This window comes from Trichosurus vulpecula, chromosome 1 (assembly GCF_011100635.1).
Source record: "Trichosurus vulpecula isolate mTriVul1 chromosome 1, mTriVul1.pri, whole genome shotgun sequence".
NCBI classification, from domain to species: domain Eukaryota; kingdom Metazoa; phylum Chordata; class Mammalia; order Diprotodontia; family Phalangeridae; genus Trichosurus; species Trichosurus vulpecula.
In genome coordinates, this window is record NC_050573.1 from 515,665,058 (window position 1) to 515,689,737 (window position 24,680).

Sequence of the window (24,680 nt, forward strand, 5' to 3'; positions counted from 1 at the left end):
ACAGAATGTATGCATTTAAGAAAAATTTGTTTGAAACACTGAGACCAATTTATCACTGTGGCATTATACAGTTTTACCAAAATTATTTTCTAGAATAATTTAGGAATTTAAAAACTTTGGCCAAACAGAATTGAACAATCTCATAGGCCGACCTTTCTTCATCAAATCCTACTGGCAAAAAAACCCCAGAACAAAACAAAAAGAAACAGTAAAGCCTATAAAAAGAATGATCCCTTCCCTCCAATGTATTCCTAGATTTTCTTTTCTTTTTTGGGGGATGGTGGGTGGATTTTATATTCAGTCTCAAATGACAGATACTAAAATAGTTAAAATTTCAACTGGTCATGAGGGGGTGGGGTGGGAAGAGGAGGAGAAACACTAGGCAACAAACTAGTTTCTCTTTTCTAATCTTCTTACCTATGGTAGGGAATGACCCTGGGAGAAAATCTATCTGCTAATTGTCTCACTTCTCTAGTCAGGATACTGGAGGACTCCAGTTAAACACGAGAGCAATGTTTCTCAAATTGTGCTTCCAAGAACCCTGAAATACCTCAAGTATACGTGTGTGCAGATGTGTTCAATGAACTTCGGTTTGTATGTTAAAAGGCATTAAAATACTAATTTCAGAGAATTTTACTATGAAACTTATGGCAAAGTTTTGTTTCAACTGGAAGGTTCTATCTGCCACTATGGAAAAGTTGGGAACTACTGATATAGAACCTTTTTGCATTTGCCCTAGATCCTTGCTTCTAACTTGCCACTTTAAGGAATAATTCCAACAGCTTTCTCTAGCTCCTTTGGAATGGAAGTTAAAACCAAGAGAACTAATAAATTGTAGATTTCATCCTGCAGGGATTAAAACAGGATCATAGATTGAAAGCTGGTAGGCACATTTAAAGGTTATCTAATCCAAAATTCATATTTTACAAATAAAAACACTGAGGCCCAGAGACATGCCGAGGTAATCCAGTTGGAGAAAGAGCAGGGATTTGAACTTAAGTCCTTTGACTTCTCATCAAGTATTTTTCCCATGTGTGGACTACACACCTTCTATGTATGGACTTCCCAAGCCAAGTTGCGGATATCAAATCTTGGAACTTAAGCTTAGTAGAACATAACATTAGCTAGGGGCAGGGTCATATAGAGGTTTGAACATTGTAGGCAATTAATAAATGTTTTTGGAACTGGATTGTCTCTGGGTTTTCCTCTATAACGTTGTATGTCTAGAAATCATTTTTTTACGGTCAAGCAGAAATCAAAAGTAGAAAGAAAACATAAGAAAAAAAATTAAGTGACATATTCATCCTTCCTAATCTGTTCCTCTTCCCTTATTTTTTTCTTTGAGAAGTCAGCTATGAGCTGGCTAGCTTTGCAAGCCTGATTGCATTTTGTTTAGGGGGAGGACTTAGTCATGTCCTAGACAAAAGGCAGCCAATCACTGGAGTTTGTGCTACAACTCTGGTTGCTAGGTGTGGTCAGTCCTTCCAAATATATAAAAATTACAAGCTCTGGTTTTGCACTTCCAGCTTTAAACTTTCCCTGAAGGTTCTTTCATTAGCTGTTTGAGAGAGAAAGAAAAAGGTAAGTTTTTATTGCTAACTTAGGAGCTATCTGTTGCTTTTAAAAAACTTTCCTAAATCCCCTATCCCCTAAAGTTTAGCTATTAGAAGCAGCTGGCTCTGGAATTTACAGAAGAGGTGGGTGTGACTTGCCGTTTTCTAAAAGTTTTTTTAAAGTGTTTGTGAAATTATATTCAGAATTAAAGAGTTGAAATGGACAGTACTGTTGACTTTTGATGCCTATTGGAAAGAATAAAACAGAAAGAATGCCATGTAGCCAGTTTACTTGGCATTAGAATCTTTCACTTTCTGGTCAGTTACCATGGAAAAGGGTGTTTTTTTTTTCCCCTTTCTCTGCAAGTTATGAGTTTCCACCAAAGCTATGCATGCCTTATATGGACAGGAAAGGGAGGGGAAGGGAAGAGGAGACTGTGGTTTTCAGTGAGTCTCTGAGAAAACAGGAAGCAATTCATAGTTTTATTTATTGCAGCTGGGAGCCAAAAGTTAAATAAATTTGAGTTCACAATAGAACAATCGTCTCTAAGTAAGGCATTTTGAAATTCATGCTTTTGTTTTACTTGTCCTTCATGAGCTACATATAAGCTTCTCACCACTTTTCTTTTTCAAGGGTGTGGTCACATTCCTTTTCTAGGTAGTTCATGTGCTAACCTGTTTCTCAATTGCTTTATGTCATACTTGAGGGGAAAGAAAATAGATGATTTCCTGGGTGGTGTACAGTGACTGTGTACCCTGCAGAGATAGGAGCTGGGGCATTTAAAGCCTTCTGCATCCTAGGGACCACTGTCATTGAAAAATTAATGGGTGGGGCAAGCAAGAAGAAAAGAGTCTCTATGGAAGCAGCTTTCTTAAAATGGGGAGAAAGCTGGATTAGAATTTAGAGGAACTGTATTTTTAAGTCCTAGTTCTATTTTTTATTACTTGTTTTACTATGGGCAAGTTACTTAAGTACTCCGTGTCTCAGTTTTCTTACCTTCTCAGAGGCGGCCTGGAATAGTGGTTCAAAAATCAATCTGGTTCAGGTCCTGACTGCTACATATTACTGGTGTGACTCATACCTCTTAGTGGTGCCTGCAACTCTCTAAGACTCTGAAGCACCAATTTCCATTGGTAGAGGGAGTTCCTGGTATTACAGGCCCTGTTCAGAAAATCCCCTAAACAAATCCCCTCGCCCACAAAAGAATATCTGAATTATGTGAACTCTACAGTGTCCTTCCAGCTCAGAATGTAATCTTAATGAAACTTCTTATGCTTTCAGACATAGAAGTACTGGGGCTGCATTATGTTGGGGCTGTTCATTATCTCAAACTATCCTTCAAAGATTATTGCTGAAATCCTTTTGTGAATATTAAGTTTATAAACATTTATTAAAAACAGTTTCTAATACTTAAATACCATGTGCATAATCAAGCTCTTAATTAGCTTAAATTTAGGATGCTCCTAAAAATCTTCCTCTACTCTCACTTTTGGAAAATTCATGTCGAAAATAATTTAAATGCGGTGAAATTCTGATTCAATCATCTTCTTAATAGTATAATTTTGACTTAACCATGTGTGCTACCTCATTTGAAAGGTGGGGAATTAAAACCTAGTTAAGCTGATACTTAACAGGTAATTAGTAATGACTTCACTATCTGATAATGATTTTGCTAGACATTAAAATGTATATTTATTTAAGAGCTCCTCAAAAAAGAGTAAGTTGTTAGAAATCTAGACCAGGTGAATTGAGTACCTCCCAGTTCCATTATTCAATTCAATAAGCATTTATTATGACCCTATCAAGGTAAGGTGAGTGATTGCCAAGGAAACATGAGAGACCACACCACTTGGTGGAAAGAAGCCTGGCTTTAAAGTCAGGAAGACCAGGCCTCAAGTCCCTTCTCAGATACATACCCTCTGTGTGACCACAGACAGCTCATTTAACTAGTTTAACTTCTCTAAATGGCCCAAAGAACTGAATTCTAAGACTCTAAGTTAAAGGTGAGTTGGTGATCTGCATTATCAGTGTCTGAAGTTTCTACAAGAAGTTTCCTAAAGGGATTAAATTATATATTAGGAACATCTCTCCTTCCCTCCTTCCTTCTCTTTCTCACTCACTCTCTTCTCCTCCTTTCTCTCTCCCTCTGTCTCTATCTGTCTCTGTCTCTCTCTCCCCAGGCTTGGGGGACAGTGCACACCAAGGCTAGAGGTATGCCAAGGGAAGGCAGATTTTGGGGAAGGGCAATTAAATCAGTTTGACTGAAACTTAGAGTATTTGCAAGAGCATAATGTGAAAGAAATCTTGAAAGATAGGGTGGAGCTAGATTATGATGGGCTTTAGATATCAAAGAAAGTCATCATTTATATTTTCTCCTGGTAACAACAGGAAATCCCTGAAGATTCTTGACATGATCAGACTTATACTCTGGTACAATTACTTTGGCAGCTGTGTGTACCTTCCAAACAAGATTTGTGTTTGAAATATAGGTAGCATTTATTTTTTTCCTGTAAGGACACTAATCTGAGAGTGCAGAGGCCTGAGTCCCTGCTGTACCACTAGCTAACTAAATAATCTTGTAATTCAAGGCAACTGAGGCCAGGGAGTTTTAGTGACTTGACTGAAATCACATTGTGGGTTTCCTTCCCATAAAAATTACCTACTCAAAATAGACATTTTAGCAATTAATTCAGTAGTCTTTTCACTACATCAATTAATCAAGGAGCACTAAAATGCCTACTATGTGGAGGCAGCTAAGTGGCATAGCAAATAAATAGCACACTAGGCCTCAAATCAGGAGGACCTGAATTCATATCTGGCCTCAGACACTTATTATTTGTGTGACCCTGCTCAAGTTTCTAAAACCTGTTTCCTCATCCGTAAAATGAGGAAAAAGCCCCTGCCACCTAGGGTTACTGTGAAGATAAAACGAGGTCATATTTATAAAGCAAACCTGAATGTGCTGTTATCACTTTTGTTCCCACTGTGTGACAGGAGCTGTGTTAGGTGCTGATTGATTTTGGGGGGATGGAGCAAAATTAAATTAGCTACAGTGTTTTGTGATTACGTGTGAAAAACATGATTTTCCAAAAATATTAGGGTGTCATTCATATTTTCAGGAGTTAACCTCCCATAGCTTGGTATTTTAAAAGGTAGACTGATTAACTTTCTCATTTACATAGGTAGGATGGGAGATTCTTGTAGGCAAGAAATAAAAGGGCAGAGGTTGACAGATTTTTTTAAAATCACTCCCAAATGCCTTTAGAAACTCGCCACTTACTGACTCAGTCTCCAATGATCATATGCTTTCACTTTTCAATGAATTTGCATTGCAAGTGGAGATATTACATCAACAATTTAGTTGCAAAATGCCCTAGGCCCTAGAATTATGATGGGTTGCCATATTCGAATTATATTCTAGTCTTGTTCTGTCATTAGGATGATTCCTTAGCTCTACTAGAAATTTGTCTTCTTTTCAAACTCAAGAAGCATGAATTCATTAGGTAGGGATAGCAGATGCAATCAGAAAGAAAACAATATTTTAAAAACTTGAAAAATTTCAAAGTCTATTACCTTCAAGTGAGTTGTCTAGTATTATTAACATGTTTCTTCTGGAATACTCTTATCTCAATTTGTACTTAAAAGGTGTTCTTTGTTTATTTGGTTGGCTTTAATATTGCTTAATAAAGCAATTATTTGCCTTGTCCAAATATTTCTCACTGCAAAAACTGAACAAAAGTCTCTCTGGACATGCAAATACAGAAGCATCGCTAATCTCTAGAAATCGACATATTCAGCAACAGATATCCTAGGATTAGTAGACAGTGATTGTTCAGTAAATGTATTAAAGAGAAGAGATATGTATTGCTGCAGCTCTTGTGGCAGGGGAGGCTTTACACTTTACAATGAAAACAGCCAATCTGCAAAGGGACTGGCTTATCTTGATATGAGAACCAACAAAGCACAGAGAAGCTTTATTTCTGGGTTATAAGAGGAAGTTAGGGTTTTGTCAGTGTTTTTATAAAGAGTACTGGATTTGGAGTCAGAGCATCTGGGTTCAAATTCTGGCTCTGTCATTGTTATTCTGGAAAAGTCACTAAACCTCTCAGCCATCATAAGTTTCTGTAAAATGGGGGAACTGGACAAGATGACTATTTAAGTTTCTTCCAACTTGAAATCTTTGGGTCCTTTAACATACTGACTGTATTGCATGGGTAAGCCATTTGTCTTCTCAGTGCTTCAAACTCTCAAAAGCTGTGCTGTTAATGATGTTTCAGGTGTGAGAAGACCAAAAAAAACCCAGCCTCAAACCCAAATCCCAAGTTCTTTAAGTATTTTCAAGGCATAAGACATGCTGCACGAACGAAAATTGCAGACAATGAAAGATTTTTTTATTTGAAAAATAAGTCTAAATGTTTTATTAAAAAATTCTGGTCATTTGATAGAAAGAAAACTCAATGCATTTCTGCCTCCTTGGAATATATCAAAGATAATTTAGCCTTTGCCTCATAATTATAAATATATACTATATTTATATAATATATAGTGTATTTTTAGTATGATATACAGTGTAAATATACACTATATACATTATAAATATATGTATGCAAACATGCATGCATCCGTATCAAAAATACACATACATACATATACTTGTATATATACATATAAATATATCACTATTAGAATAATACATTGTTGCCTTCAAGGGAATATGTGTTGCATATGTATACACATGCATGTATATATGTATATGCATTCATGAGGATATGTTTATATATGCGTTGTCCTCAGGGTAATTTGTACTTATAAAGCTGAGTGTTCTGACTTTTCCATGAAGGTTAGTTTTCAAGTCTCACTCTTAGAGTACTTGCCTCCAATTGACTGACTTCTTGACCTCCTTTTATTTTACTTGTATAGCTACGAAAGTAGATATTCAAGATTATTGTAATTGTGAGTCAATGAGGAACTATACTGAGTGCAAACCTAAGGCCTCTGAAAAAAGTGCATGAGCTTTGTGACAGAGATAGGATCGGTTATTTCTTGTTCAGATTCTTATCTTTGTCTTTTGGTAGAACAACTCACCTCAATAAAAGTTAAGGGTGATTTTAAAGCTGTGTGCTATATAGTTTACCTCAAGTACCAGTTACAATTGGATTTGTGCCAAAACACTCCAGGAAAATGAACATTAAAATGCTATCTAAGAGTTATTTCCCTTTCATTTTGACTTTTACTTATGTTTTCTTTACAGACACTTCTTTGAAAATGGCTATGGTATCAGAATTCCTTAGGCAGGCCTGGTTTATAGACAATGAAGAACAGGAGTATGTTGTAAGTATAGATATTAGTGGTTTATTAAAACTATGCTATCTTCTGCCACCTCCTATTCCATTCTTCTTCATGTGTTGTATTCTCACATTAGGATGGAAATGCTCCTTTATTTGCTTCCCCCCTGCCCACAGTGCTTTGCACAATGCCTTACCCCAGTGCTAACATAGTGAGCAGTTAAAAAATGATGTATTTATCTATCAACATTTCACCCAAAGCTGGGTATTTAGAAACAAGTTCCTTTATTTTTCTTTGCCCTTTAGAAAGCCGTGAAGGATTCTAAAGGAGGACCTAGGCCATCACCTAATACCTACCCTAGCTTCAACCCGTCTTCTGATGTTGCTGCATTGGATAAAGCTCTAACTGTGAAAGGTAATTATGCCATATCAGAACATTCCCCTTTGGAAAATGTGTGGATACATAATCTTTAAACAACGATCCATGAAAGTGAGAATCATCAGGAAGTTTTTCTTCCCCAGTACCTAGCACCAAGGTGGCCATAAATAAATATATGTTTGAATTGAAATAAGTGGGGAAAATATTCTACTTCCACTTCAAAGTTGAGGGATTTCCAGGTGAAATAAAGTTGTGGTTTATTAATAGTTAGAAGGTGCTTTGTTTCTTATTGGTGATTTCAGATTTGTAGAATCATAGGCTCTAAAGTTGGTGGGGATAGTAGTGTCTTAAGGGTGGGTATGAGAAAGAATAACATTACTGTTCCTTTCTACCCATTGTCTGGTCCAAGTTTGGGCTGGAGATACCAAGAATCAGGATTGAAACTTCTTTTCTCTATTCCTTGCTGTCTGGCCAAAACTCTGAGAATTATAAGTTGGGCAAGAGAGGAAGCTATTTTACCCCTTTCCCACCTAATGGGAGGTTGAATGAATAATAGGTCTCAAAGCTATGAAAACCTGGGTTCAAATCCTGCCTCTAATAAATATATGGCTGTATGACCTCAATAAGTTATTTAATGTGTCAGGGCTCTAGATAGCTCTTTGACAGTATAAGTTGAAGAGAAAAGGCCAACCTGTAGTGGTAGAGGTAACTTGCTAGGGAGTTTCATTGACCTATGAAATCACAAGTCCTGTCTCTCTCCTCTATCTCTGCTTTTCTAACAGGTTGGAAAAGGTTTCTGTGTTGACTTCAGGAAACTGTTCCCATAACATGCCTTCATGATTAAAAGAAGAATAATTTTGAGGCTATTATTTAATCTACTCCTTTGATAAATATAGTTGGAAATTTTGTTCTATGGCTTTTGGAAATAATTGTTAACCTAAAACACTCTCTAATATGGTTCAGAATATAGTAACTTTTCTTGAATAAAATTTAAATGCACAAGTCTAAGTGGTGAATTGACTTCATAAGACAATCTAATCCATATTTTAATGTTTAGCAGAACTTTTTTTTTCCAGAGGAAAAGGTAATAGGTTGTTTATCTGCCATTTTGACATTGTAGAAAATCCAACCTAACCAATGACATCGAAGTTAAGAACATAATTCTGAAAGTGTGGTTGTCCATCATTTTTTAGGTGTAGATGAAGCAACTATCATTGATATCTTAACAAAGAGAAGCAATGCTCAACGCCAGCAAATCAAAGATGCATACCTCCAGGCAAAAGGAAAGGTAAACTGAAAACTTCTTTGCTGAGACCAAGACCTTAATTTTAGCCTCGTTGGAGGAGCTCTGAGGTAACAAGCCACAAGGGAAGGAGAACTACTTAGGAAGCAAGAGGATCCCACTTCTACCACTTACTGCCTGTGTTACCTTGGACAATTAACTCAATATGTCTAGGCCTCAGTTTCCTCATCTATAAAATGAGATGATTAGGCTAGATGATCTTTGAAGTCACTTCTGTCTCTACCTCTAGGATCCTGTGACTTTTTAAGCTCATTTATAGTCCAACACAATTTTAGATAAGAAGATATTTAGCTTTTGATCACCATAATTTAACTTTTAGATATTCAAGTACAAAAGCAAAGACTAGAGGAACCAGGTCACACCTCTAACCTCTTTCCCTAGAGAGAATCTTGTTTGCAATAAATGAAGAGCCTAAATAAAAGTACCTTATACCAGCATTGTTTGAAAGGCACTATTTGAACTGAGGGCAGCGAGGTAGTGCAGTGGATAGAGCACTGGTCTTGGAATTAGGAAGACTCATCTTCCTGAGTTCAAATCCAGCCTCACATAATTACTAGCTGTGGGACCCTGGGCTAGTCACTTAATCCTGTTTGCCTCAGTTCCTCATCTATAGAATGAGCTCAGTTATCTGATCTATCTCCATGAGATTATTTTCTTGTCCAGTTGAGGCCATCGTGTATGCATCAAAACTTTATTTTTGGGGGGAGAAAGGGTGATCTTAAAGCTAGGATTTCTTTAAGTCACTAAGTACCATCTGATTAAAAATTTTGCAAAGTTCAAAGGTCAACTAGAATGCTTTAGATTAGCACAAGTTTATGGTTGTGATGAATTTTAATAAGCATATCAATATCTAAAAATTTAAATAATCAACTTTTTAAATGCTTTTGTAAGTTTATAGCAGTTAGACTTCTGAAATTAAAGTTTCAAATTGCACTGAGACTTTTGGAACAAGCGATATGTATATGTATTTTTTATAAAAAGAAGTGTGTGTGTGTGTGTGTGTGTGTGTGTGTGTGTGTGACATGTTTGATCTTTTCGAACGAGAGAATATTGGTGCTAGAAGGAGACATAGATCATCTAGACTGCCCCATCTTTTTCTTTTTTTCCAAATAGATGAGCCAATGGAGGCCAAGAGAAAGGAAATTATTCTCCCAGGGTAGTACAAGTATGAATGACAGAACTCAGACTTAAATTGACACCTATTTATCCTAAATCCATTGTTCTTTCCACTAGGCCATGTTGCTATTTCTTTTTTCTCACCTGAAATAAATGCAGCAATATTTATGAAGTCCCTGTTACACTTAGACTTTGTGGAGCCTCAGATGCACTGTAGCAGTTTAAAATTTCTCTACTTATATAGCTAATTTTGAGCTTCCATGAAGCATGGTAGAATGAGCAATGGATGTGGTATCAGGAGATCTGGGATCTTCTCCCAGCTTTACCATTCATTACCCTTCCTAGGCCTCCATTTTCTCAATTGTAGAATGTAGGTTTGGGGCAGGATTGACTTCTAAGGTTTCTTCTAACTCCAAGTCTACAATTCCTATGAAGAAAGGTTCATGGACATGTTACATTTCTTTCTTCCCTCAGTGCCTGAAAGTGTTTTATTAACTTGCCAATGCCATTTTATGGATTCCTCCTTAACCTTTAACCCCTTTACAGCATCATCTGATTGCTTTGTTTAGGTAGCATTCTGCTTCCTCTAGACTTATCCAGGGAAAAAGCTACAAGGAATACCAAGGTGCTTCATAATTTGACTCAATAATGCCACCTATTCTTTTCTATAGCCCCTGGAGGATGCTCTGAAGAAAGGCCTTACAGGCCACCTGGAAGATGTTGCCCTGGCTCTGTTGAAAACCCCAGCCCAGTATGATGCTGAGCAGTTGAGGGGTGCTATGAAGGTAATTTATGATGTTTGCAGAATATCTAACTGATGTGCTCCTTGTTCGCCAAACCTATAGGACATAATGCACAGACTATGGCTTTAGGTAATTTGATCACCAAACATTTTGTGAGTGCTTATTATGTTCCAGGCACTGTGCTAAATGCTGGCAATACAAAGAAAGGCAAAAAACATGGTCCTTGCCTTCAAGGAAGTCACATTCTGATCAAGGTGACAGAATGCAAATAACTATGTACATTCAAGATATATACAGTGTTCTATTTGCCAAATTTCCAATTAACATAACATGTTAGTGTATGTTGTGGGGCTGGGACACTATGATGCAGACCCAGGCAGCTTGCTCCCCCAGGCTGTTGTGAACCAGGATATTGTGAAGCAACCCAGGGAATTTGAATTATATCCAGCTGTGGGTCCTTTGGGGGAGAAGTATACAGGCTGTGCCAAAAGTCTTAGTGTACAGCCGCTTCTTCTAAAGTGAAGGGCTGGGCTAAAACTTTTGGGATGCCTTTTCTAAGGATTGCTTTCTATACTGAGTAAAGGGCTTCCAAAAGCTTTAGAAACTTCCTTGCTGACCATTTTTACCTGGGGATCACTGAATGTATTTTAATTAAATAACTATTTATATGAACATTTAGAGTCTGAGTGGTTCATTGCAAAGGATGTGGAACCCTTCCTCCAACAGTACAAATGATATGTAATGATTAAAACTAATTATTTCTAAGTGATGGAAAAAACACAACCAAACAAGTCAGATGCTGATGAATGATATTGTAGGGCTGATCTTTGAGAGTATATTTAATGGTAATGCCTACCTATCTAAATCCTTTCTCATTAAGATTTCTCTCACAACAGGGGAGGTAGGGTAGAGTTAACATTCATATATTTCAGGGCTTCAAACAAAGTAAAGAATTATTTTTATTTAATAAGGCATTTCCTCACATATTTTGTGCAGGGTCTTGGAACAGATGAAGACACCTTAATTGAAATTATGGCATCAAGAAATAACAAGGAAATCAGAGAAATCAACAGAGTCTACCGAGAAGGTAAGTCAACAGTGGCTTATACAAATATAATGAGATAGATGAGAAGGAGAATATTATGTTTCCTAAAATTTTAAATTTGTTGATGGTCATAGGCTTTTTGTAAACTCCATATGTTCAAATGTTTGGGACAAGCAAAAGGGCAACAGGACAGGCAAATTGAGAAAAACAACAAATAAAACAAGTTTTTTACAATTAAAATTTGTGACTCAAATGAAATCAACACTTATGACAAAGAATTGGTCATTAAATGGTATTCTGAGATGAAATGTAGTAAATATGTGTATTTATTAATTGGATTTTTGTAAGTGTGCCCCTTTCCAATGTTTTGAGACTGGTTTCTGAAGGAGAGCTTTTTCTTTGAAGACAGCCTGAAAAATGGCCCAACCGTCCTTTTTCCTATACAAGATGACCTAACTAGGAGGTTATAAGTAACATCCTTAATTTTGGCTTTTCAAACATGGGTAAATCGCTACATCTCTAGGGGTGACCAAGAACAATAGAAATAATTATTTACCTACTGTAAGGACCTGAGAAAAGATATGTATTTCTTTTCTTATTTTAATTTTTAATTTTACTTTACCACATTTTTATTAATGATGTGCTAGGCATTGGAAAGAGCAGAACTGTAGTGAGGAATTCTCTGGCAGCACTCTGTATTATTCAGCATCTTTTGTCTCTCAACCTTATAAACAATGTACAGCAGTCCAAAAGATTTTCACTGGAGATCACACTTACCACAACACGTTGAGTGGCATATCTTGAAGGAAGCAGAATATATAATTAGTCCTCATATAATAGGTTTATAGTATAACTTAATAGAAGAAATTTAAAATCTTGTCTTTTGAGGTCTCATGTGAAACCTTGTATTTTGGGCCTTTTGGTGCCAAACAAATAAGTCAGTGGCATCCTGTGCCAGGAGTTGCAAGTTCATGGCTTACTTGGGCCATTTAGGCTTTTGGAATTTCATAAAACACCCCCAATTTTAATAACAACAGCTAATATTTATATAGCTTTTTAAAGTTTTCAAAGAACTCTACATATATTATCTCATTTGATCCTCACAATAATCCTACGAGTTAGTCGCTATGATTACCCACATTTCATAGATGAGGAAACTGAGGCTGAGAGGTTAAGTGACTTGCAGCAGGTCACACAATTAGTAAATGTCTTAGGTAGGATCTGAACTTTTATTCTGTCATTTTATTCTTTTGGGCACTTACAAATAATCTGAATTCTTGTTCATGTACACATATATTTTATTATCTCTACTTGATCATAATCTTCTCAAGGGTAGGGCCAATGTTACATTTATTTTTGTATGTCATCTGGTACCAAACAATGCCCACAATAAAATATTTTTTTCAATGAATAAACAGTGGTATCAGGAAGCAACAGGAAAAACAAGATTTTTATTCAGCTGTTCAAAAATGGAAAAAATACCCATCTCTAGTTTCCATTAAGGTTCCACATTTTCCTGTATTTTGCAACCTCTATGTATTTTCTAGCATCATATTGTTCTTAGTGTTTCCATCTTTTTATTTTTTGTGTGTAACCAAAAACAATGAATACAAACTGAGTTTTATCCTAGCATCTCTCTTTATAATGGGAAAGTATTTCTTTTTTCTCACTTTGCCTGTGTAGGTTTAAGGAACACATATATTGCTGAATGGATCATGCATTTAATGAGTATCTATATGGTTTAACTCTGCTATCAATGCAAATCAGCCCCTGAACGTCTCTGATGGTGATGAGACAATGTGGCACTCTCTCATTTACTGTTGCTTTACTGAACAAAGTCACTGTTACTTTGATTCTACTATTATGTACAGAAGGATACATTTTTTTCACACTTAAAGTATAACTTCTTTTATTTTTCAATCTTGTAATATAGTACTTAAGAGAGATCTTGCCAAAGACATCACCTCAGATACATCTGGAGATTTTCAGAAGGTTTTGCTTTCTTTGGCTAAGGTATGTAATTGATTTAAGTAACTTCAGTGAATGTCACCTTTTGAAAAGTACAAACCATAATTTGGAGATCTTTCAAGAAATTTATCTTCTTTCCTTTGTGTAGGATTCCTAAAACTTCTATGAAAAAATTTATTATAAAAATGCTTTGGGTTGTGTTGTAGAAAATGTTTTAAAAGAATAATGGCATTTCCTCTTTCCCCTCCCACCAGGGTGACCGAAGTGAGGATGTTGGTGTGAATGATGATCTGGCTGATAATGACGCCAGGGTAAGGGCATGCTTATTGTTGTGAATTTTCTTTTCTAATATGCTGTTCTTGCTGTAGCTACCTTTTCTCGATAGAATTTTCCAATTTTCTTTATGAATGTCTCCTCATGACTTTTTTTTGGAGGCCAATTGTTGACTCACATTAAAGACTAACTAAAATCTGATGCTTTCCTTTATCTTTATTCTTCCTGTACTTTGAGTAAAGAAGGAATTAATGAGGGGGGAAAATATTTATTAAACATTTTCTACATGCCATACTCTGTGCTAATCACTATCAATACAAATACAAGCAAGCAAGAAAGTCCTTGTCCTCAAGGAGCTAACATTCTGATAGAGAAAAACAGCATATATACATGGAAGTAGAGTTGCAAAGGAGGGGGATGGGTAAGGCAAAGCTTAGAGATAGTCAAGAAGTACTGTAATCCTGAGATTGTTCAAGATAAGGCAGAAGGTTACTGATCAGAGTCCAGGGTTCCAGGGGGCAAGAATAGAATCATGAATCTCATGCTGGAAGGGATCTCAGAGGCCAGCTAGTTTAACCCCCTCATTTCATAGAGTAAGAAATTGAGGCTCATTGTAGTTAAGTACTTGCCCAAAGTCATAGAGGTAATAAACATCAGAGGCTAGATAGATATAAGGTCAAATCCTCTAATGCCAGAATCAATATTCTTTTCATTATACTATGAGTTTATATATTAAATAAATGAGGGAATGGAAGTATTTGATACTCTGTATTTGTTTATAAAATACTTCCATACGTTCTTGCTGATTCCACTAGTACTTTCAAAGGATAATATTAAACTTTAGGATAAATCCCCTTAACCAAAAACATTTATTGGTCACATAATGTTGGTTTTATATTGTTTCAAAGTCAGTGATAACCTGTGATATGAAATGTGTATTCTGGGGGGAGAGATTAGAGGAACTAGGGATAGGGGCAATTCTGAATTGGCAGTATCAGTCTGGGGTTAATAAGTATTGAAAAAATAGTGAAGCTTCAGATGATATCCTCTTATTGCCACCAATTAAAGGATATTCTTCTGCAGCCTTCACCAATAATGCTGGGTACATAGTAACCACTTAACAAATATCAGTTGAGAAATCCTTCAGGAAGCATGCCATACTTTCTACTTCTCCAAGTGGGTAAAAACCCAATTTCTGACTTAGCTTGTTTTTATCTGAAATTTTTGGTTGAGCAACATTTAAGGAGGAACTGCTGTTTATTTTCTACTTTACAACAGGCTTTATATGAGGCTGGAGAGAGAAGAAAAGGAACTGATGTGAACGTATTCAATACTATCCTTACCACCAGAAGCTTCCCTCATCTTCGCCGTGGTAAGTACAAGACATCATTTTTTTTTGGAAGGCGACGGGGTAAGAAGTGGGTTATGTTACTTTTTAGAGCTGGATACAGAGAAGAACTTCCCTGGAAACAGAGTAGCCATATTGGAGAAATATAAACTATCAAGCTCATATTCATTCTTTCTTTGCTATCTTGCAAATGAAATCTCTTAAGTTCCTAGCCCATTTTCATTCTCAAATGAAAGGAAACAAATCTTTTTAAAGATCATTCCTATATTCCATGCTACCCTTTACATAGTTGTCTTTCCCATGTCTTTTTGAATACTTTTTCAAATGTGTAGCATTTTTTAAAACACAAATAGAATCCATTTTATAACTTTGCTGTGTGATTTGAATTAAGAATTTAGGGTTATAAGTGAAGGTGAACTGTCTGTATCATTCTCAATAGCTAATAATGAGAAAGCTTGTGATCTGTATTCCCTCAAGCCTGGTTCTTGCTCCCCTCATTGAAGGGTTTGTTTCTTCTCTTGGCCCTGAATTTGGCTCTGGGGGTGAGAGGGCAGATAATTTAACTCAATTTTATTTTTCTCTTTTAGTGTTTCAGAAGTATTGCAAATACAGCCAACATGACATGAACAAGGTATTGGATCTGGAACTGAAAGGAGATATCGAGAACTGCTTAACTGCCATTGGTATGTGACCCTGTAGTTGAAATAGGCTATGGTTTGAAGTTTGAAAATGTATTTCCTACCGAGATATTATCTTTTTCTTATATTCAAGTTCTGCTGGAGTAAATCTGACCCACATTCTTGGTAAAGAGCTTTCCTCTTTTCCTCTAACAAGAGATGCCTGTATAAGAATTCCAACATTGCCCTTTTATGTCAAGTACAGTTGAGGGTGGACAATGTATATTAGGAGAGGGGGAATGTTTCAGTTGAATCAATTACTCCTAGTATGTGATTCAGACTGGGAATATCACTACAAAAGTGAGACAGTCTTTGCCCTCAGAGAGCTTGCACTCTACCACAGGATATAGCATGTTCATACGTAAGTATCTGAATGATATGTACAAACAAATACATGGTGATTTGGGGAGATGGTACACCAATGACTCTGGGAATTAGGTTGAAGCTTTTGTTAGTTTATGATTTAAAAATCGTGTAGAATTTCTTCCCATTTGAGAGGGGATGAGTTCTAGAGAAAACTGAGAATGCTCAAATCTTGGCATAACCTGCCCTGACAAAGAGTTGGCTATCCACTTAGAATCATAGAATCTCTGAGTTTGAGGGAATCTTAGAGTTTCACATAATCTAATCTGTATGTAATAATAACAGCTAGCATTTAAATAGGTTTGCAAAGGGATTTACAGATTTTAACTCACTTAATCCTTACAAGAACCTTATGTTCTGGTACTATTATCCCCATTTTACAGGTGAGCAAACTGAGGAAGACAGAGATTAGATGACTTGTCAGGGGTCACCCAAGTGACATTAGGGAAAATTCAAACTCAGCCCTTCTTGACTCCATTCCACCCACTGTACCATCTACATCCTTTCAGTGGTTAATATCCCTGACAGATGTTCATCTGGCTTTCATTTTTAAACTATTGGTGATGGACTCCTACTAATTTATAAGGCACTGTTTCTTAAGAAATTTAAGAAACACTAATTTATAAGTACATTTCATTGGACAATAAAAATGCTTACTGACCTTGTGATCTTCTTACCTTGTGAATCTGCTTCCCATTGATCCTAATTTTACTACCTTCTAGAGCCATACAGACTACTTAATCTATTTTCCAGATGGCAGCTACCCTTGTATTTGAAGTCAGGTATCAATCCTCCTTAAGTTTTGCTTTCTTAAACATCCTAGGCATCTTTGGCTATTCTTCCTATCACATCATTTCAGCACTGTCTCATAGAGATGCTCTCAATTTTCAATGTCCTTGAAATATGACACCTAGAACTGAATACTGTACTCCACTGTGGTCTAATGACCACTGTAATTTATTATTCCCTTGTTTTGGGAATAAAATTTCTATTAATATAGCCTTTCAGCTTTTATTTGTCAGCTTTCTTACATAGCACATTCACTCATGTTGAGCTTATTGTTAACTAAACCTTCCAACCACCTCCACATGAGTTCTGTCTTACCTTTTCCAATATTTGTACAGTTGAGATTTTTATCCTCATTTTGTATTTTATGTTTATCATTACTAAAATATAGTCTTTTTAGTTTGCTCCTCATATTTTTGATGCTCTTGGTTTCCCCAGCTAGAACAAATGGAAATTGCTTCAGTTAGATGCTAATAAATCTTAAAACCTACTAGTCTCCTCCTTAAGGAAAGTGAGCATTCTTGTACCAGCAAAAAAGGGAATGGAGGAGTTTCATGAAAGCACAGTTTGAAAGAGCATAACAAACATGAATCAAGGCAAATAAAATGCTGCCCAACCATAACAACTAAAGCTCTATAAAAGTGGATTAGATTGCCACCAGGAGTGGGTTTCCCCCCACTACCCCATCACTGATGAGCTTCAATTGGAGATGGTTTTATCTGTTGCTTCATCATGTTTCTTAGCTGCCCAATAATACTCATGCAATAGAGTCCTCCACACATCTGTAGGATGATAGGGCAGTTTTGCCTCCATGTGCTACAATGGGGAAGTACTACACAAAGCTTCACAAAAAAGCTACATAGACCATGTGACTGACCATTTATCAATCAGCAAATATTTATAAAGCACCTGCTGTGTCCCGGGCACTGTGTTAAGTTCTGGGGACATAGGAAAAAGGAAAAGTGGACCCTGTTCTCACAGAAGAGGAGAACATATATAAAAGTAAGTATATATAAAATAAAAAGAGTAGATAGAAGGAAGCCTTTGAGGAATATTATAGCATTTTGTCTATTACAGGTTAGATTAGAAAACCTCTAAGGTCCTTTCAAATTCTAAGAGTCTGTCATCCTATAATTTTATATTTGGGAAAGAGTAGATCCTCATTTACCATCTCCCCATAATGTCTCCATGATTTTCTCCCCTGTGATAAGGATGTCAGCTATAACATATTCATATTCATTCATTCATTTTCTCTCTCTCTCTCTCTCTCTCTCTCTCACTCTCTCTCTCTGTCTCACAGTGAAATGTGCCACAAGCAAACCATCTTTCTTTGCTGAGAAGCTTCACAAAGCCATGAAGGTACAGTTTCCCTAACGTATTTTCTTTTGGGGGAGTCTCACTATTTACAAATGAAGAAATGATATATCTCTACTAGCTAGGAGGAAACATATATTTAATTGAGCAACTTTCATTCAGCTCAATCAATGCCTTCAATGATAAAGAGAAGTTTATTTCACATTTTTAAAAAGGTGTAGTTGGATTTGACATGTTTGAGGTGATTTTTGAGCATGCACTTAAATTTGTAATTAAAGTCCTTTATGAGAAACTTTGGTTTGCTTTGAGCATTGCATAAAATTCCAGTGCACATGAAAATCATGACATTTTCTTCTTCCTCTTGGCCCTTGCTGCGTTTGACTAGTACCATCAAGATTATTGGCTTTCTAATTTTCTTATGATTAAATTTCATCTTTTAGTTATGTATTTTTACTATCCACAAAGCAGTAGTTGAATTTAAGAAACACAGAGAGCAAAAAATATTTTAAGTATTGTTTTAATTTTTAGAAATTATTTCCAGCAATCATTTCTGCTAAAAAAAAAGAAGAGATGCTTTGGACTTAGATGATTTTTGCTGGGCTAATAACTTCACAATATCCTTTATACTTATTTGTTTTCTGTTGATCTTTCCATTCCATTAATGACCAAGAAGCACCAATGGAATGGAAATCAAGGGATGTTTAACAAATACTTAGTGGTTTCATCTTTTATTTCCCATTGATTTCCCCCTGCCACCTTCTTCATGAAAGAAATAGAGGGAAAAAAATTTCTAAACTATTTTTATATTTTATTATACAATAATTGGATCAGGAAAAAATTTCCACACCTTATATTTTACTACTAGCTGTGATAGAATAATTATATTTGTTTTTTTTTTGTTTCTGTATCAAAACTTTATTTTCTGCATTTTGCATAAGGCTTCTCACAGGGATTGTTGTCTTCAAATACCAATCTCTTAGAATAGAAAAAAAAGTTATTTTTCTTCGTTGCTAAAGGTTGCTAATCAGAAAGCAAAATGCAAAGGGAAAGCATAAATGTTTATTTGTTTCCATCCATTTACATATTATACATGAATATATATCAGTTTATACATGTTCATATATATATATTCTAAATTTAAAAAAATTAATAGGAAAGCATGAAGAAAGATAGCAAATAATAAGTCTATTCATTATTTCCAAAATAAAGAGGGTGGACTAGACCGGTGGTTCACATAATTTTGGGTCTCTTTATGCTCTTAAAAATTATTGAGGACTCCTCAAAGAGCTTTTATTTATACGGATTATTCTATTGATGTTTAATGTATTAGAAATTAAAATGTCTTAATATTATTATGAAAATAGCTTTTACCTCACAGACCCCCTAAAAGGGTTTTAGAGATACATATGGATTCTTAGATCATACTTTGAGAATCCTTGGACTGGATGATATCCAAGTTCCCTTCTAGCCTTAAATTCTGTGAACCTATGAATATTTTCTAAGAAATAATTTGTTTATATATATAGGGCTTTGGAATAGAAAAGCCAATGAAGAGTCGAAGTATAACCAATAAACTTTTAAAAAAAATCTCAGATTCTTTTGCATTGAATATGAACTCTGGTCTTACTATAAATCTGAGTTCATTCTACTGTGCCGTGAGAAGTCCTAAATTGTTGCCTTTAGTGCATAGAGATGTGTTCAAGGTTATAGAACTAGCATCAAACATACTATCTGAACTTGTGTCTTCCAAAAACGGACTACCACTCTATCTACTATGCTACATGATCTGTATGTGTGTATACTCTACCACAAATTCTTTAAGAAATGAAATGATATAGATGAGCACCAAGCCTTTTCAACCTTACAACTATTTAGTGAGAATGTCATAAGTTAACAGTAACAGTTATTTGTTTTGAATAGGGTGCTGGAACTCGTCATAAGGATCTTATCAGGATCATGGTTTCTCGTTCTGAAATTGACATGAATGAGATCAAGGCATACTATCAAAAGATGTATGGCATCTCTCTGTGCCAAGCCATCCTGGTATGTTTTGTCTCTTGTTACAACATTATATGACTATCAATAATTCTTTTTGTGGCTTAATGTATTATTTGTTCCAAGGAGACAGGCAAATATCTCCCTAAGGATTGTGATTTTTATTTGTTTGCTGTTTGGAAAACTGCTAATTTTTCAATGTAATGGAAAAATCAGGCTGATTTTTATTCTTGAAGAGAAATATTTCTAGTTTTTAGTGATATTTTCTTGGATTGGGGGCCCATTTCAGAAACTACTGTCCTAGGAATGAAAGATAAAATTTCCTCTGTGACAAATGTTAGCCTTTGTCAGGAGATTTTGATCATAGATTAGGGTAAGAAGTCTTTAAAACATCTAGTCTAAACTTTTCATTTTGAAAAAAAAATAGAACTAGAGAAATTAAATCATCATACTGTTCTTTAGTGATAGAGTCAGGACTAAAACTCAGAGCTCCTGATATAGAGCATGCTCTCCTTTCCACTGAACTCTACTATCTCAAATAAAATTAAGGAAAAAAAATAGTAATTGAGTTTGGTGCAAGCACCTTTTTATTTTTAGAGATTTCTCAATATTACAATTAATTTCTTTTGACCATAAAAGGACCTTGTGACTTCAGCAATGGATTGTTGGTTAGCTATTCAGGTGGAACCATCTTCCAAATAGCATTTTTTGGAGGTTTACTTTGAGGAAATAGTGCTTGGTTCTGAAAATGGATTCATTTTCTAAGCATTTGTCAGTGAATGATTATAGTATGTCTCAATTTGCTGTCTTAAAGGGGAGACAAGGGAGATGTAATTATAATTTCTTTCAATTTATATAAATAGGATGTTGCAAGAATAAATGAATGAGAATTATATTTATAGATGAATTCTACTAAACTTAAAAATCTTTAATACTAAATTATACAAAGTGTTCGCAAAAATTAAGAAAGCACCCTACCAAACTCACAGTTGTCCTATTTTATATTTGAGGGAAGACTAAAGCAAAGAAAGATAATTATGAACCAATGTCATTAATAAATATTGATTTAAAATTATCAGTAAAAGTAGCAAAAAAAACCCTATAGCATTTATTTACAGAGTCACCCACTACAGCTAAATTGTATTTATACCTGAGATCCAAGGCTGGTTTGGCATTAGGAAACATAATTGATCATGAACATAATAATATTAAAACAAAAATCTAAAACCACATGATTTCATCAATGGATGCATAGAAAAAGGAACATATGAGAGAATAAATTTCAGAGTTCTTAAAAGAATTGGCACTAGTTTATTCAAACTATATTTTTTATTAAGAGACAAAAATCCACCTAATAGAAAGGAGTGGCTAAAGAAATATAACTGTCTCTGTTTCTGATGAGCTATCATGAACAATTCTAACATGTGATATGGCTAGCTTGATATCATGTTAGGACTAGTCATAATGGATGGCTTTGTATTTCATCATGTGATTGTATTACAAAACATTATCTGCTTCTATCACTTTGAAATCTGAATCCAGTTAGCTTTGCTCATTCTGGGAAATAGTCAACAAATAATTATTTGTTAAATGCCTATTGTGTCAAGAGTATTTAAAAATAAATTATCCCACAATTACAGATGACCTCAAAGAAGTGATGGTTGTTTTTAGGTAACATTAATTTTTTTTCTTAAATCTACAGGATGAAACCAAGGGAGATTATGAAAAAATCCTGGTTGCCCTGTGTGGAGGAAACTAAATGGCATTATTGTGATATACTCCAGGTTTATCACCAGAAGATATTACATTTATCTCTGCTACTTATAAAATATTGCATAGATTCAGAGAAGTTTTGTTTAAAGTTTGGATTATCATTCAGCCATCTGCTTTCTGGAAAATTTAGTCTGGAAAACTTATTCTTTTTTATCTCAATGTTGTATAATAGTGCTAAGATTTTTTAAAAAATATTTATCCAAAAAGCATGTACCCAAAATGTTTACATTTAGCAACATTAAAAGGTACAACTTAAGGACTTTATATAACATGAAAAATAAAGCAAACATGTAAAAAAGATTGATGTGTCATTGGCCACTTTATATTGTTTTAATTTTTGTATCAAATATGCATGGATACATATAGGTATTGGTTGAAGGCATTGGACTGAAACTTAAATTACAATGTTTTAGTGGAATAGGCACTGAGGTTTCTGATTCTTTGATTGAATAGAATTGGCTTATACTTTAAAAAACAACCACTCAGATCTTAGTATTCTGTACTAGTTTCACCGCGGGTAAACAGTTTCCATATTAATTAATTTGTTTAGTTTATAAGTATCGTAAACATTGTACAATTGAATATATTTCAGGAGTCAGTGTCAATCAAAAAGACCAAATTAGTAAGACCCTATTTTTATATTAGGAAATGGTGTACAAATATCACAAATAATTCTTTTTTATTCATCAAGTTTATTTTTAATACAGCAAATAAGAATAAATCAACTACATATACACTATGGGCCTGCAAAATACCAAGAGAATAATTCAGGCTAGTTGTATCTATTGATGCAAGCTTATCCTCTTGTGAAGGAAGAGTGTGTGGTAAGACCCCAATAAGACAGCACCATACTAATATTGCCCATCATTTTGAGTGGATTTTTCTTGCCTCTTGATGTCTTCATTTGAATAGTGACACTCTTTTGGTTTTGAATTGCTTTCATAAAAGTCTTCCCATGTATATTTGTTAGAAAGAGGGCTGAAACAGAGGTTGCAGGGAGGTAAAGTTTCGAATGCTGGGAGTTTACATATATCTTCCTCTCTACCTTTAATAATAGTAGATTAACATCTTAAGGAAAACTGGAAATAAGGGTAAGAAAAATAGGAAACTACTGAAGGTACATCATGGCGGGGGGTGCATAGGAAGGAAGCCTTTTTAATATGACTTTTAAAATAAATGTATATATTTTATGCAAGATGTCAGAAGATTCCACTTCCCATGACATATAAGTTTTAATTTTCTAAGTCAGGTCACATGTGGATACTTAGAATAGGCACAGGTTTTCAAGGTTGCCACATTTACATAACTGCTTGGCCTGGTTCTGAGCTTTTCTTTTTGTACAGTCCTCTTTTGTTTGTTTAGTAATAGGCTTTTTAAAAACAAGTCTTAGAATCATCGATCCAGAGTTCAAAGGTACTTCAGAGCCCCTCTAGTCTAATCCTTTCTTTTTATAGAGGAGGAAACTGAAGTCAGGAACATAAGTGACTTTCATTACATTTCTCCTAAAACCCTCCACTTTTCCTAACTTCCATCTAGGGCACCACTGTCTTCCCAGTTAGCTAGGCTTCCAACTGCAGGGTCATCCTTCATTCCTCACCTCACCCCAGATAGCCAATCTGTTGCCAAGAGTTTACATATTTCCTTCTTCCCTCTGTCACTGCTGCCACTCTGGTTCAAATCCTTATCGCCTCATGCTGTGACTACTGCAATAGTATTCTGATTGGTCTTTCTGCCTTAAGTCCCTCCCCACTCCAATTCATCCTCCACTCAGATGCCAAAGTGATTTTCCTAATGCTCATGTTACCCTCTTACTCAGTAAATATCAGTGGCTCCTTATTACATATTCAGGATCAAATATAAGTTCCTTTGTTGAGCTTTTAAAGTGTTCAATTACCCAGGCCATCCCTACCTTTCTAATCATATACTTTACTCCTGACTACAATAGCATTCTTGGTGTCCTTCCTATAGGACACTCCATTTTCTGACATGCCTTTTCATTGGCTGTCCCCCATGCATTGAACATGCTCCCTTCCCACCTCTACCACTTGGTTTGGCTTCTTTGGCTGCTTTCCAGTCTTACCTCAAATCCTGCCTTTTTCAGGAGGTCTTTTCCATTCCCTGTATCTCCTATCTCCTATCCTATCCCTCTCCTCTATGCAACTGCTAGTGCCTTTCCTCTGAGATTATCTCCATTTTAGCATGTATTTATCTCACTTGTAGAGATGTCTGCCTATTGGCTCCCCCATTAGAATTTGAGGTCCTTGAGGGCAGGGTGTGTTGGTAACCAAAAATGTGCTCCTTAGCACTTAGTTCAACAAGTGCCCTTGAATAGTTTGGCTTTTGTTCCCTTTGAGTAATTCATTGAGCCTTACTAGGTGCTAAGCCCCAGGCCCAAACCCCTATTAGGTGTAAAACCTTAGTGGATGTGGATTGGCAACTAAGGTGGGGTCCAAGGTGGGGCTAACTCCAGGGAAGGCCTAGTTTACATGTCTGGGAGAGCAGAGGCTTTTAGACCATGTGGGTTTAAGTCCGCCTCTTTCTGAGGATTCTAGGTCACGTGGGTGAGTCGCATGTGTGACTCACCTCTGACACTGAAAAAGATACAAAAACCAGGGGTTGGCTGTCTGTTCTTTGGAGCTCTTTGCCGCAGAAGTTGTGGCGCGTGACTCTGGGCCAGCCCTTGTTCTGAGCTCCCAGGCTGAACCTAGATGTTGGTAACTATGAATTGTATTGGTCTGTCTGTTGAAATTTGTAATTT

At 35.7% G+C, this 24,680-nt stretch overlaps 1 protein-coding gene across 1 annotated transcript; it reads left to right on the top strand.

Annotated features, from left to right (window-relative positions):
• Positions 1-1,477: 1,477 nt before the first annotated feature.
• On the top strand, positions 1,478-22,222 carry ANXA1 (annexin A1). Its single transcript, XM_036764930.1, has 13 exons — positions 1,478-1,581; positions 6,806-6,885; positions 7,146-7,254; positions 8,412-8,506; positions 10,309-10,422; positions 11,377-11,467; positions 13,359-13,438; positions 13,648-13,704; positions 14,945-15,038; positions 15,602-15,697; positions 18,141-18,199; positions 20,075-20,197; positions 21,852-22,222. Exons 2-13 carry the CDS (start codon positions 6,820-6,822, stop codon positions 21,906-21,908), a joined length of 1,041 nt encoding a protein of 346 aa, XP_036620825.1. The 5' UTR covers positions 1,478-1,581; positions 6,806-6,819; the 3' UTR covers positions 21,909-22,222.
• Positions 22,223-24,680: the final 2,458 nt, after the last annotated feature.

Bases quoted from the DNA above. Each gene is read 5' to 3' on its own strand.
- ANXA1 (XM_036764930.1), top strand. From the start codon at position 6,820: ATGGCTATGGTATCAGAATTCCTTAGGCAGGCCTGGTTTATAGACAAT. The intron at 7,255-8,411 runs GTAATTATGCCA...ATCATTTTTTAG, and splicing joins TAAAGCTCTAACTGTGAAAG to GTGTAGATGAAGCAACTATC. The intron at 10,423-11,376 runs GTAATTTATGAT...TATTTTGTGCAG, and splicing joins AGTTGAGGGGTGCTATGAAG to GGTCTTGGAACAGATGAAGA.